The sequence below is a fragment of the Carlito syrichta genome, unplaced genomic scaffold (assembly GCF_000164805.1).
Source record: "Carlito syrichta isolate Samal-C Ts95f unplaced genomic scaffold, Tarsius_syrichta-2.0.1 Scaffold308082, whole genome shotgun sequence".
Classification (NCBI taxonomy): domain Eukaryota; kingdom Metazoa; phylum Chordata; class Mammalia; order Primates; family Tarsiidae; genus Carlito; species Carlito syrichta.
This window is the reverse complement of record NW_007252178.1, coordinates 615787-631080: the sequence shown is the minus strand read 5'-3', so window position 1 is coordinate 631080 and position 15294 is coordinate 615787. Positions and strand designations below refer to the sequence as shown.

At 41.7% G+C, this 15294-nt stretch overlaps 1 protein-coding gene across 1 annotated transcript in view; it reads right to left on the bottom strand.

Moving 5' to 3' along the window:
* LOC103267245 (engulfment and cell motility protein 1-like) overlaps positions 1-13851 on the bottom strand; it is a 162101-nt gene extending 148250 nt beyond the window's left edge. Inside the window, exon 1 of the mRNA XM_008064843.1 lies at positions 13721-13851. Within this exon, the coding sequence (XP_008063034.1) occupies positions 13721-13828 (108 nt within the window). The 5' untranslated portion in view covers positions 13829-13851. The remainder of the gene's footprint in view (positions 1-13720) is intronic.
* Positions 13852-15294: the final 1443 nt, after the last annotated feature.

The window sequence follows — 15294 nt, the reverse complement described above, 5'->3', positions numbered from 1 at the left end:
GGCAAGGAAATGATGGTGCCATGGTGTGAATCCTACTCCTTGGACACAGGGTCAATGCCCTTGACTGTTAGACTTTATTGCAACTTATTATGGTGAGTGAAATGATCACAGAACAAGGGAACACAAAAGAGAACAAGGTACTGTGAGTAACGTAGAAGACTGTAAGAAACCAACAGTAAATGTTTATGGGTAACTACTTCTGATTCTATATAACATACAGCAAGTATTAGGGTGAACTACTTCAAATTGCTGTATTTGTCAGGCAAAAACAGTTCAATATTGGCAATTTCATATGGTTCTGTCTAATTCTTTTTAATGAATCTTCAAATGCCTCCTTTGATTTATCAGTCATAGGAGATGGAGGGGAAGACTGAGGCTGCATCTGTGGCAACTTCAGGTCTCCATTACCAGCCGACTCTGTCCTAAAATGTTTCATAACTGGAAAATTTAATGAATACAATATTCTGGTGAACTGCATCTAAAAACATTGGTATCTTTTACTCACAGTCTTTTCTGTCCTGGTACATACTCAAGCAAATTCTTATCTGTCTGAATCCCTGAATGACTGGTGTCTACTTAGTTGAGGCTGGCAGAAAATATCCAGACTTGCCCAGTGCCCAGGTCACAATAAAACAAGCCAAGCAGCTTTTTCTAACACACTTGAGGGCAAAAGCATGTCCATCTGATATATACTTTTTATCATGATGAATGCATCTTAACAGGAACAGCATGGTTCTTGCCCTTTTCTACTTCTGCTTTAAGAATACACAGTGGCCAGGGAGCTTTCAGACAGAATCCCAAGCTCTGTGATTCACAAAATGGAAATCTGGCATTACATGCCAATGACATTTACTTCTGTGTCAGCTCAAGCGGCAAAAAGCCATATGCCATATTCCTCGGATCCAACCAAGCCACGCAAACAAATATGCGAAAGGGAAATAAGGAGAGGGGGACCAGCAGAGTTCCAGAGAGTGGATGCCTCCAGCACTGAAAAACAATCACTGTGGTAGAAACTGAGTCAACTCTTATGACGTTCTTGGGGGAATGCAATTTTTTTCTAATTTAAGATAACTTTGGGAGGTAAAGAGACAATACAAAAGGTAATTTTTGTGAACGGCATGATGTCCTCCCATTTGTGATTTACAGGCGCGCATTTCTCGGACGTGATAGGGTAAGCATCAGTCACCTGCATGGGATGGAAGGCCAGCAGTTGCACTTGATTGACCTCTGCACCGAAGGTGTGTCAGCAGCCATCCTGGGAAGGGATAAGTTCCATTCCTGACATTATTTTCCCCACTGACCTGGAAACAAGATGAGTGGGAAATAGAGTGCTCCCAAAATGGCCAGCGTATGTGGATTAAGCAGGCTTAAGAGTGATCAAATAAATGAGTAAAGATGAAAAATGAAACGGAGGGCATTTTTTAAAAATAAGGAGCTCCAAACAAGATCCTCAGAAAAGAAAAAATTCGGTACCTTTTGTAGCAGTTCAGTGTCTGTGAGGCATTCCATTCACCTTATATAATGCTACATAGGCAGAAAAATAATTAGAACTGCCATTCTTATTAAGAAACAAATAGCAAAGTCATTTGATAACTTCTTCAAAATACTGACATCTAAAGAAAACATTCTGAGGGAAGGGTCTAGAAGTTTCTCAATAAGTCCTTTTGGCATTTAGGGCAAGGAAATTCTTTATTCTCTAGAACTGCAAGATACTTATGGCCCCCAGGAGTTGAACAACCGAGACCATCGCGTATTAAGATGGTGTAAGTGAATTCAGTTTATTGACCAGGTGGACCATTCCTTGTGATCAGTAAATTAAACATTTCTGGCGATTCATTCATTTAATGTTTAACACAAAGTAATTGAGCAGATACTACTTGAAAAGCATCTGGAGGATATTAAGGCATAAAAATTATAGTTCTTGATTCCAATGACATATTGACTTAAGTTAGAAAGATAGATTTATAAATAAACAACTACTAGCAAGTTAGACACTTTGAATTCCATGCTGTGGGGGCAGAGGTGCAAAATTTCATTCTGAATGAAAGGGAGATGGTAACTATCTCACTAAGGTGGCACTTGTACAAAATCCTCAAGGATAAGTAGAATTTCAACAGGCAGATGGGGGAAGATGTTTCTGGCAGAGGGAGTGAGGATGAGCTAATGCCTAAGTTATAAAATTGTTATTGCACATACAAAAAATGTAGGCAGTTCAGGATGTATAAGGTAGAGTTTAGGAGAGGTGCAGGGCAAAGATATGGAGATAAAGCAGGGGAAGTATTTTAGGTTAATTAAGGAGAAATCTGAACATCTTGCTAAGGCCATCACATTTTATGAATCAGGCAATGGACAGTCACAGAAGGATTAAAAGCAAGAATGATATGTTCATATTTATACTGGATGAGATTTGGAAACTGGGAAGGTTTCAAAGCTGGAAGATAACTTAGTGCGACAGTGGTGTCTTAGTCTGCTACTGCCACACTAGTGCTTGTATAGCAACCCCAACAGCTAAGAAGTTACTCTCAGCCATTGCCTTACTAGACTCTGGTGTGGCCATGTGCTCTTTGAGCTATGGCCATCACCATGTTTCCTGGCTTTGGCCCTCTTCCCTACCTTGGGGAGGTGAATCTGCTCTCTCTCTCTCTAATTTACTTTTTAAATAAGCTATATTTTCCAATCTAAAGAAAAAAGTACTCCTCTCACACTCACAGGTCTATAGGTCAGGTTGGGGGCTATTTCAAGCTGTAATTCTGTGGGCTGACTGGAAAAACTGTGCTCCATATGTCTCATTCTGGGACCTACACTGAAGGGGCAGTAGCTACCCAGGATATGTAGTTCTCATGATGACAACAGAAGTACAAAAGTCAAGCCCAACCAGGCAAGCAACAGCTAAGCTTCTGCTCACTTCACATCCATGTACATCTCACTGTCCCAAGCAAGTCACTTGGCCAAATCAAAAGTCAAAGGGTGGAGCAAATACTCTTTAACCACCACGAGGCCATGGCAAGTATGTGAAGGTATGCTATGACAGTAAAGAATTGCAACCAGTCATTCAATCTACCACATTTGGGGTGAAAGAAGAGGAAGCTATGAACCAAGTCAATGATGACAACTACTAGCAAGTTAGACACTTTGAATTCCATGCTGTGGGGACAGAGGTGCAAAATTTCATTCTGAATGAAAGGGAGACGGTAACTATCTCACTAAGGTGGCACTTGTACAAAATCCTCAAGCATAAGTAGAATTTCAACAGGCAGATGGGGGTCACAGAGTGACTGCAGTGACACTGGCCACTGACTGGTTTCACAAAGAGTGACTAGTCCATAAGCTTCTAAGGAGAAATTTACTAGACATCCAGCTCCATGATGGTAGAAATCACCTTGTTCTGTTCACCTCTGTATTCCCAGTGCCTACTACAGGCACTGTGTTGTAGTCATGAGTAATTATTTTTTGAGACACCAGATAGCATTTAACGTATAAGTTAGACAGTGACCCTATTAGTCAAGATGTGGAACACCAATGTGGCTGTGCTGCATGATGACAGTAATTTTGAGTATTTTCTAGAACAGAGGCAGTGCTACATACTAAGAATATGGAAAAAGCAAGACTCTACCTTCAGAAAGCCTGACAAACAACTGCAGTTCACTGTGGTAAGTTTCAGGGTGTGAGTATTCACAGGGACAGAGCAAGGGGAGCATTTCATGGGAGTTTTTGTCAAAATGATAGCTGCAAACTTGATAACCTTCCTAAGGAAGGTATTGGCCCAGCTGGGGAAATGATGCCAGGCAGTTGACTACCTGCCTAAATGACTTCCCCCCACATAGTTTCCCTGAGCACCTTCTGTTATTTTTAACTTTACCAGACAGTAAGAAAACACATAGGAAGAAGGAGAAGGGGAGAAGAAACTAGAAATTTGGAATTCTCATCTCTCAAATTCAAGTTTTAGTGTTCATTTTTCTCCCTATAACAATTGTCACAAAAGGGCTGGAATGCCAGGTGTGGTGGTTCATGTCTGTAATTGCAGCTACTCAGGAAGCTGAGGTAGGAGGATCGCTTGTGGTCATGAGTTCAAGACCAGTCTGTGCAACACAGTAAAACTCCCTCTCAAAAAAAGTGGGGAAGCTAGAGAAACCGCTGTTGAATTTAGCCTTACTGTCTTACTTCGATACTCTCTTTTGGCCTCTCAACATTTGTCCCTGCTTCAGACCTATTTAGCTCAATGGCTTGGCTGTATGCCTGGCAATGGAGCAGCAAGCCAATGTGTGGGTTGAACAAGACCGATCAGTGTTTTAGCTCTTACTTAGTAAAATGAAGGCAGCTGATCTTGACCCATAATTCACTGTTGCTCAGGTGAAAGAGCACAATTTTGAAAAATCTGCACAGGCATGTAAGCAATGCATATTAGCAGCTGAATATGCATATCTAATAATTTAATAGTAAGTATATATTTTAACTCCCAAAGCCCTAGATCTGGTGTTTTTGTAGAAGGTATTTGGAAGTTTCACTCAGGATCTTCTAATATTTCTTGACTCCTATTTTAGAATCTCTGCAAATGGCTTCCAATCCTACTCTCTCATTCTGACTTCTTATCTCATCCTATCTAGGGCCCATCTTTGCCCTCAATCCTCCACCCATCACAACACCTGGTATTCTCACTTGGCAATAGAGAATACCTGTATGACTGCATCTATATGCTCTTCTGATCTACTGTAGGAGACACATTCCTTTCTAGAAGTGTGTTCTCAACATCCCTTGTAACATCATTTTCTTTGCAATTGCAAGATAAATATTTTCTTTTAAATCAGTGAGGACCCGTATTTCATGAGAGATTCCCACCTAATGGTACCCTTTTTAGCTATTAAACTCATTCTTACCTGCCCTTTAATTTAAAATGCCTAAATCTCATTATGCCTTACTTAAAATGTAGGTAATTTCCTTTTAATTGGACATATACTAATAAAGTGGTTTCTGTGCCATTATCAAATCCCTCATATAATCCACAATGGAATCTGGAATTCAGGTCATAGAAAAAGTTAACAACTCATACAGAGCCCCAAAGTGTAGTTAATACAAGGGAAAGAACTTTCAGAAGTTACTAAATAGAGTTATAGAAAGCAGTTAACTTAGAGATTCATCATCATTCTCATGTTCAGGGATGGTCTGAAATTGAACCAAGGGACTGATGTATCTCATTGCTGTCCAGCAGAAGAGCCTATCAGTTGCTTTCTTCTCATAATTGGCAAGTCTCAAGTTAGCACATGTTACCCATGCAGAGGAAGATACACTGGTTTTAGAAAAATTCAGAAATGGGAAGGACTCTATGCAAAATCTTGAACACAGAGAAACACCCAAGAAGCATATTTCTGATGTTAGGCATATCCAAAATTATTCATGAGACTCACTCATGGTCAATACAACTTTTTATAAATGCTCCAGTTATAGAGAATATCCAGAAAGCAAAACATATTACCAATGTCTTCAGCTAAAGGTATCGTTAATCTTTAAACAGATTTTAAATAGTTTATCCATTTTTATGGAAATTACATGAACAGGGTCAAAATCTAATTCTTCTGGATGACTCTGGGTCCTTGTATGCTCCTCCTTCACAAGGCAGCACAGCTAGGCTCTACACGGGGGTGGAGGATGATAGTGGGGGGGGCAGTACAAGGTACACTGCATGACCCCAAAAGAGTCCTTGGAAATGGGCTACTTTATGGTCACCTCTACATTCTTCATAAAACCACATGGAATCCGTACAGCTGGGACCAGTATGGTGGCACCCTAAGAAGGGTGTCCTATTATGTTTGTTACTAAATCTGAGGGAGTAGCTTGTCTACCTTTCCTGAAAATTTTTGCCATCAGCATCACCAAGAGAATCCTTTTCAGAGGCATTTGGAATCCCACATCACCCAGTCTTCTCCCAGTTCTATATTACTGTGGACTGGTGCTGGCTCCAAGCCAGCATGGAACCAAGCAGTCTCTTCACCTGACACCATAAGGGTGCAGAGCCATCTTGGCTGTGGGTAATTGTGTCATCCCTCTTGTGCAGATGAGAAATCTGAAACCGTCAGGGTTGAGTCCCAGTCACGCAGCCAGAAGGGAGGCCTGTGACTCTTTAATCACTAATGTTCCCAGCCCCCGTGTCACCTGCAGTATATTTGTTAGTGAGCAGGCTGGGGACGAGTAATTCAACATGAAGGTTCAAACAAGAAGGCTCCCTCCTTGCTTAGGAATCCCCTCTGTGGGTCAAAGCAAATTTCAGTGGATCCTTATACAGAGATTCGAGGCAATTTGTATTTATAGATATTTGAACAAACTATCTTGGGAAATCAAAGCAGCTCAATTATACTGCAAGACCAGGTGCAAATGACTGCCAATTTAGGTTTTGTCTGTTGAGATTATTATTATTATTTTTTTTGAGTTGGAGTCTCACTCTGTCACCCAGACTGGAGTGCAGTGGCTGCTCCCGGCCACCGCAGCCTCGACCTGCTGGGCTCCGGCGATCCTTCCACCTCAGCCTTCCAGTAGCTGGAACTACAGGCATGCGCTACCATGCCCGGCTAATTTTTTGATTTATTGTAGCGATGAGGTCTCGCCAAGTTGCCCAGGTGGGTCTCGAACCCGCGGGCTCAGGCAATCCTCTCACCTCAGCCTCCCAAAGTGCTGGGTTTACAGGCTGAGCCACTGAGCCCGGCTTGTTGAGATTATTAACACCTCCTATTTGTATGGGACAATGTGCAAATCTTCGAGGGCCTAATGCTCTCACAGTGAATCTGGGAAATACTGTTGTTGTTGTTATTATTATTGCCACTACCAGTTTACAGATGAGAATAGACTTGGAAGTTAAGGGACATGTTCAAGGTCACACTGTGATGAGGGGCCAACTGGGACTGCCATCAGATTCTCAGGCTGACTCTCAGGCTTGGTTCTCGTTTCTGCATTATTCGTTCTCAACAAGGGAGGAGGCCATCATCCCTAGCGGGGCAAACATTGGCTCTTAAACGAGAAAAAAAAAACCCTTTTTCATTTTATGTATAAAACACAGATATATAAACATGGTATAAACAGATATACAATATATCTGTCATTACAATTTCAGGGGAGGGGAATTAGTGGAAAATGTCTAGAGAAGTTCCTTGCGGGGGTGGTGAGGGGTGATAATGCAAAATGTTCTATACCACAGGGGCTGGGCCAACCCATGTTACCTGTTATTAGTACATTTCTTTTTATAAAGTTTACATGCTGGGGTATATTTAAACAAATACTTGTTGGAAAAAAATAAATTAGCAATGTCACTTTCTCAGTCTTTCAGCTGTTTCTAGATGATATAATTGATACTGGTGAGGAGTCTGGGGAACATACCTTGATGCCATCCAAAAGAAAGTGCCAAATTCCACAGAAAGGGTGATACTCTACCTTACATGAATAGCCTAAAAGCAAACACACACATGAAACCATTTGCTAGCTATTCAACAGGAAAGATCAGAAGAAAAAATAAATCTAGTCACATAATGTATTTGCTTCTACAGGAGGTTCGATTGCCTGCATGGAAAACCCAAAGACCTTTCTGAAGCACGAGAAACCTTTCGAATAAATACTTGTTAATGGCCTGGACAGCTGAAAAATGGATGACCTCGCGTATGATATTAGGGCTCTTTAAAAGACTTCTCCTCTTCTCAAATATTCATGTTTCAATTAAAACGTACACCTACTTTATTAGCCACACCAGGCCCAGTTCAGATCAATAACAGCAGCACTAGATGGAATTCTAATGAAGATAAACAACACTGAGTCCTCCCAGCTTCCCCTGGGCATGGATGCACAAAGCTCCCTTTCACAGTGTGCTCCAAGATATTTTACAGTCACCTGCCTCATGCAAATAAGGAGGCTCATGTTTATTCATGCTGAGAGTTACAGACCACCTTTCATTCCCTAGGCCAGCTCGGCTAACCAACAGAGCGCCGTCTGCACCACTATGAAGTTGAGCTGTCCTAGGAAGAGGACTCCTGAATATATAATTGTCCCCTGTAAAGCATGCACAGAAAGTCAGTAAGCTGCAAATGGTTTGAGGAGCAAACACATTTCTTTTTTTTAAATTCATGCATTCACTGCCTTTAAGGCTTCAAACAATCTCTTTTCTATACCACATCATAATCCACTCAATGTGACTAGGTAGTGGTTATTTCCTATGAATAATCTTCCTGGGGATTCCTCTGGATGTTTCCTTCTGTACTGCTCTCCAATTCTTCCTAATTGAGATTTCCTCCCATTGACTTGGATGAAGCTCACAGCCTGGCCAGGGGCAGCTGCGGCTTTGTTTAATGGGCCTGCGTTCTTCCTATGCACAGTCTCGGCTATTTTAAAGGATGGTTTTTCATCTGCAAGCCTGAGATTCTAACTCTGTTGTGTGTGCTTAGCTTATTAGGCTGCTAAATAAAGTTTCAAAATAGTACTTTTTCTCTAGAGTGACTTCATTTTTCAAATCATTAGTTTCTTCAATTTTGGTAATTGAAGAGCATGACAGAGTCATCCAATCTTGGGTAATAATGCCGATTTTGACAGTATCTAAAATAATGCTACTAATTCAAAAAAAAATATTTTGATGTTATCTAAAAGGGCTCAGCCATCACTGGAAAGGTCTGGGCAACCAGGTAATGGTTGGGGAGGCCTTAATTCTCGACAGCCATTAAATATGTGAGAATTGTGGGGTCTGCTGATTTTTAGGCTGCTACCCAGTGTTTCACACAGGAAACAGTTCTTACAGTTCTTTGGAAGAAGACACCTTCTGAAGTCCATGAAAATTTCAGCTTAAAGCCTATTTTTGCCAAAGTTAAATGTGTTATTAATTCAGTTTAGAATTTAATGTGGGGTTCATAGACAGCTTCACTTTTCTTTTTTTTAACATAATAGCCAAAAAAAATCTTTTTTTTAAAAAAAAGACAATTTACTCATTTTTCATAGACAGAATTTATCTCATTAAATATAAAAAGAACACATTATAACTACATACGACATTTTTACTTCCTCAAAGCATTTTTATATTAATTGTTTCAGTTTAATATTATACCACCACAAGAGAAGGTGATAGTGTCCTTTTAAAAATTACTATTTTAAAATTTGTAGGCATAGAGCTCTTGAGTAGCAGGACCAGGACTAGAATCTGGGTCATACAAACTAACAGACATACGACCCCATCAATGCAGGTCATTTACACTAACTGGCAATAAGTGTTACATGTGTCAACTGATGGTGGTCCTATTGACACAAATCACCGTTCATGATCAATCTACCATAATGAAAATATTCATGCACAGCCTGCCTGCCTCCAATGATTTAATTAGTCTACAGTATAACTGGGCCCTAGGATAACAGGGTCTTCAAAAGTCCCCAGGTGATTCTAATATCCAGTCAAGGTTGAGAAACACTGCTATGCACAAATATGTATTTTGAAGCATATACTCTCATTAGAATTTTTCAAGTGGAGCAGTGAAGCACACATGCTTTAAATGAGATTCCCATACCTGAAATATCAAAATCACTTGCGTCCTCTTTCTTACCCTGCTCAAAAATGAGGACTTCAGTGAAATGATTAGGGGCCACTTGTGTGCTGGGATATCCCAGCTGCAGTTTAGCTCTTCCCCAATGCCCATAAAAATGAATAATGCATGCTCTAAAATATTGGTAATAAAAGACAAAAACATAGAATACAAACTCAATGGCCCGAATCAACGGATTATTCTGCAGACTGCTATATTGAGAAACTGAAAGAAAGTACTTTTCAAAGCATAAATATTTTAATCACTCTCCAATTCTACTTCTCTTATATAAATAAAAAAACATTCCATCTGCTGCTTCCCAAGCCCGGAAGAGCAGAAGACAGCTGCTTTTCTAAACTCTCTTCCAGTAGTGGCATTAACTGCTAAGCACTAGACAGCTATAAACGGGTGTCCCAAGCAAGGTGGGTTGCAGAAACCCTTTCTGCCTCTGATAGAGTCTAGTGCAGTTTGCTGGCCAAATCAAAATTTTGAATTCAGGGGCACTGCTGCTCCAGTTAGCCGCTAAAGAAGGCAGAGAGCTGAGCCCTGCTCACAGAGCCCTGGGTCCCAGGGTTGACAACTGAATCCGCCTCCCATGCTCTGTTCAAATTGACAAGAGCCTGAGATGGTGTCCAAGAAAGTTCAAAAGAAATTATGTCTCATGCTGGGCTCTTTTAAGATATTTCTGAATTTGAATTTGGACAGCCTTAGGGAATAAGAAAAAACATTAAGTCTACCGGTAACTGCAAACCCACATTTGTTCCTAAATTCAATCTCCTCTGCTACCAAGTTAATAACAAGAAGAAAAGTGAACTGATTTAACTTTCAGCTCTTCTCTGTTCTCCAATTTATTATCAGGTAAAGCAGAACCTTGGCTGATCGGCAGCAGCAGGAAAAAAATCAGAAAGACAGTCTTCAAACTGAATTAAAGGATCTAAAACAGGGGCATTCTTTTTTTAAAAAAAGGCCAGTGGAAGCAGAATAGGAACATAAAAGAAAAGGGACATAATTATATCTGTATTTGAGCAGCCACTAGCAGAATTCTGTGACTGGTATTATATCTACCAGCAAAAAGAAAAACAAACAAAAGGCTTACCTATCCATGTTTCATTAATTTAAACTGATAACACATGCCTAAAAATCAAATATACACTGTAACAGGCAGAAGAATGGTCTCCCAAGGGTGCATATGTTCCAATCACCAGGACTTGTGAATGTTACATTATATGGCAAATGGGAATTTAGGTTGCAGGTGGAATTAAGGTTATTGACAGCTGACCTTCAAATAGGGAGATTATCCTGGATTATCTGGGTGACACAACAGAGTCACAGGGGTTCTTAAACATGGAAGACCAAGGCAGAAGAGGGATCACAGTGATAGGATGAGAAGGACTCAAGCTCCCTTGCTGGCTTTGAATATGGACAAAGAGGGCATGGACCAAAGAATGCACGTGGCCTTTAGAAGCTGGAAAGGGCGAGGAAATGAATCCTCCCCCAGAGCCTCCAGAAAAGAACACAGCTCTGCTGACACCTTGATCTACCTTGATTTTTAGCTCAGTGAAATCTATTTTTGCCTTCTGGACTATGGAAACGTAAGACAAGGTTGTATTGTCGAAGCTGATAAATTTGTTACATCAGCAACAGAAAAGTACTGCATGACTAAAATGTATATAATTGATATACTCTTCTGGTTACAAAAGTAAGGCATCCATAGTATTGAAAAAAAAGCAAACATGGCAAAAATATTTAATATGGAAAATTACAATTCCTTGTCCTTCTTATCCCTGATCCTCCTCTGATACCTGCTCTTGCCTGATAAATATCTACAGGTGGGATGGGGCCCTCTGCCTCTCCAGCCTCTAGCTGCATGTCCTCAGCCACATACTGCCATCTCTCTATACTTGGCAGCAGAGGTGGGACTCCAAGTGTAAGTCTATAATCTGTAGACAATGCACAAAGATGGTGCTAGGGCCACAGTAAGAAACTGTACTCCAAACCTGGCTTTCAGACCTTGCTACAGGGAGTTTTTCAGCTGTATAGTTAATTATGATAAAAGTTCCAGACTGACACTCTGTGGAACTTGCTGTTACCTGACAGGACCTCACCCCGGACAGGCAGGATGTCAATGCCACCAATTCGAGTACGTGGCCATGATAAACCACAGGGTCCCAAGAGCCATGATCACTTCCTTTCACCAGCCTGAGGCCTCTGCTTTTCTTTGCCAACAATGTACTCTTGGTGCTTCATGCTGTAACCATAACTTATACAGGATTTAAGTGCCCGAATGATCATCCCGAGTCAATTATCTGCAGAAATTTGGTAATATTTTCACATACCTTATCTGTGCCTAGATGAACAACAATGTCTGCAACAATATCATTTTTTAAAAATGCAAAATTCTGTAGTTTAGGAAACGCAGTATAAATGAAATCTCTCAGATGCCAGAACCCATGAGAGTCAGTGAGGGTTCCTTCTCCTGGTGACGCAAGTGCCCTGGCACACGAAGCTGAGGAGTTTTTATGGCTTTTACATTGCAGCACATGAAGAGCTGAAATAATCCAGGGTAAAGTGGCCTTAGTCACTTCCAAAGACTACTGATTTAATTCTCTCTTTCTTTCTCCCCCAACCCCTGACTTGATTGAACAAAGGCCTCCCTGCTCCTTCTTCCTTCTTTCGGGGATGATTTGCACCTGAATTGCAAAGTCTCTCACAATCAAGTGAATTGCACTTAGGAGGCTGCAGTTATAATCACAAGGAAATTAATGGGCTTCTTTTCTCCACTTTCCTCCTTGAATTGTGCCTGTCCTCCAGGACTGCAGCTCAGATACTCAGACACACACACACACACACACACACACACACACACACACACACACACAGCAGCACTAGGTTGCAGCTTCTAGATCAGTGCTCTCCACGGAGGGGCACTGCTGGGGCTTATTTCTATGAATTCAATCGATGGCCAAGATCCAGATGCAAAGGAAAGATGGTGGAAATGAAATGGTGTTCACCTGCTGCAAGGGCGCATGAGACACTATGCTGAGGGAAACAGGTTTGGGCCTGAGGCTTGCGTCCTTTTCCTGGTTTTCTTTCTTTTCAACCAGTATTGATTCAAGATGCCACAAACCAGAAATACAGTAGAAAAGAAGGATGAAATGTAAATTTAAAGGGAAGGTAACAGGGAGGCAAAGACCAACCAGAATATTAAGTGTAGTTGAAATTCAGATATTATGTTATGCACCATTCATAGGCCCAAGAAGGCCCCACAGCATGACTGTGAACCAGACCCTTAGACTCTTATAGACAGTTGTATCCCTTAGTGCCAGGTGAGTAGGCATAGGTGACGTGGCCAGCTACACCCAGAGTCATATGTAGTAGCAAAGTAAAAGTACTAAAGCCGGAAATATACCATCCCTTATTATTGTTAATCAGACCTTCATCTAATGAAAAAGATTTTTCTTACCTCAAAAAGCATGGACAGTTCTTCTGCTTCCTTTAAGCTGGCCAACACCCTTCTCCCTAACCCAACATTCATACACAGATGGAAACGTGAAAGTCACACTCTCACGAGAAATTATAATACAGAAAACCAAAGGACACATCAGTTCAAATACTCAAGTGCTCACTTGAGGAACCACTGCATATAAACTTAATTACTTGGTTCTTTGAAAGAGACCTTTCATTTTAATAAAAATTCTTTTTGACACAGTACAAGGCAGATTTTCTCAGCACATCCATAAACACAAGGAAACAACTGGACTAGACAGAGTCGTCTTCCTGATCGTCCTGACCTCATTTGCTCTGTGCCAGTTTCTTGTACAGGTAAGGAAGACACCTTCCCCAGTCGATCCCTGTGATATCAACAAGGCATCCCAATCTAATGCCACAAAAGGAAAAAGTTTGTCTTGACAATGTTTCTCCAGAAAGAGTTTCTGCTGGAGCTCCAGCTTAGACAAATGGAGCAAAGCCGTTCCAGGCTTATTTATCTCCAGAGAGGTGGGCAGCCCCAGGACATAGCTTCATGGTTGCACAGGGATATCCATCTTTCTCCATTCTTGAAGCCACTTATGACCATAGACTTCCTTATTCCTTGCCAACCGCCTTCTACACACAGCTGAGGTACTATGCAACAGGCCCCTGTCATGACATAGGAAGCCCCTTCCTCAACCTCAGGGCCACGTTACCTTGTTGAAGTCTTCAGAAGTTGCTCTCATTTCCTTCCATGTCTTGTTCAGGAGCTGGATACAGATGCAGAAAAACTCCTCGAAGGATCTGTCGTGGGTGAAGAACATTGGGTGGAAGTCGTTGCAGGTCTCACTGGCTGGAGGAAAGAGATGGGAAATAAGGAAGGCAGTTTTATTTTTTGTTTTTTAATTTTTTTTGAGTTGGAGTCTCACTCTGTCACCCAGACTGGAGTGCAGTGGCCGCTCCCAGCCACTGCAGCCTCGACCTGCTGGGCTCTGGCGATCCTTCCGACTCAGCCTTCCAAGTAGCTGGAACTAGAGGCGTGCGCTACCACGCCTGGCTAATTTTTGACCTATTGTAGAGATGAGGTCTTGCCAAGTTGCCCAGGTGGGTCTCAAACCCGCGGGCTCAGGCAATCCACTCACCTCAGCCTCCCAAAGCACTGGGATTACAGGCTGAGCCACTGAGCTCAGCTGAAAAGCAGTTTTAAAAGAGGAAAATGAGAGGACACAACCACAGATAGTTGCCTCAAAGAGTGACAACTGGAGGCATCTTTGGCTCAGACATCAATGGAGAAGAGGCATTTTGAAAAGCAACCCAAGGAAGGCCCCCACACAACTTGGAAGTTTAAGGCCAGATAGGCCTTAGGCACATATTCTGACTGACGAAGTCAGCTCCTAACCCGTCCCAGGACACGACCCCCATGGCTTTTTTCCATAACTGCTGTGTGGCATATGAGCCCTGTATCTGCCTTCTTGACCTTATACAAACTGCCCTGTCAGGCATAGCTTCCCCATCACCCTAAATTTCCCCTTTCTCATCAAAATAACTGGCAGAAGATGGGCTTTCTTGAATATACAATTAATTGCAACTTTGAAAACAGCATCCATGATTATTTCTCTAGGGAACTCTTTTCCCTCTTATGGCACTGAGGAAGGGACATTTGAGATCATTAACCATCTGATACCATTAACCATTTGTTTTACATTCCCAGGCACAGATGGCTGGAGGTCAAAGCAACTCAAATGGCTTTGAAGACTGCAACTGGTTCAGTTCTGGGCAAAACTATGACAACAGCCAAGATTGCCTTTGAGCTCCCTTGCAGATCTTCTTGGGTCAGACTCTGAGCTCCAGGTTGGACCACTTCTCTCCTCCTCCTCCTCAGACCAGCATCCCAGCCGCTCCCCTCATCCCAGCTGTCTGTCAAGCTTACATTTGTATAACCGCTTTACATACATCACCTCTCATTTGATCTTTACAGCGTCTCTTACTATTCATGTCTTAAGGATGAGAATACTGTAGAGCCCAAGGCACTAAGGTTTGTGACCCCCTCCAAACAGTATCCTAAAGTTTTTGGAAAAAACAAATATACATACTGTTATATAGAGTGAAAGTAATTCTATTTTAATTGGAATCTCTCTAAAGGCCAATTCATCCTCAAGACCCAGAATGGTAGAGTTTCAGGAAATCCAGGAGAGGATGGGGTGGGAAGGTGGGAGTGGGGCTTACAGCAGAGACCCTGTATTTCTGAGGAGAGCCTTGGTGCCTGCCAAGTGGATGCATCGACTCCACC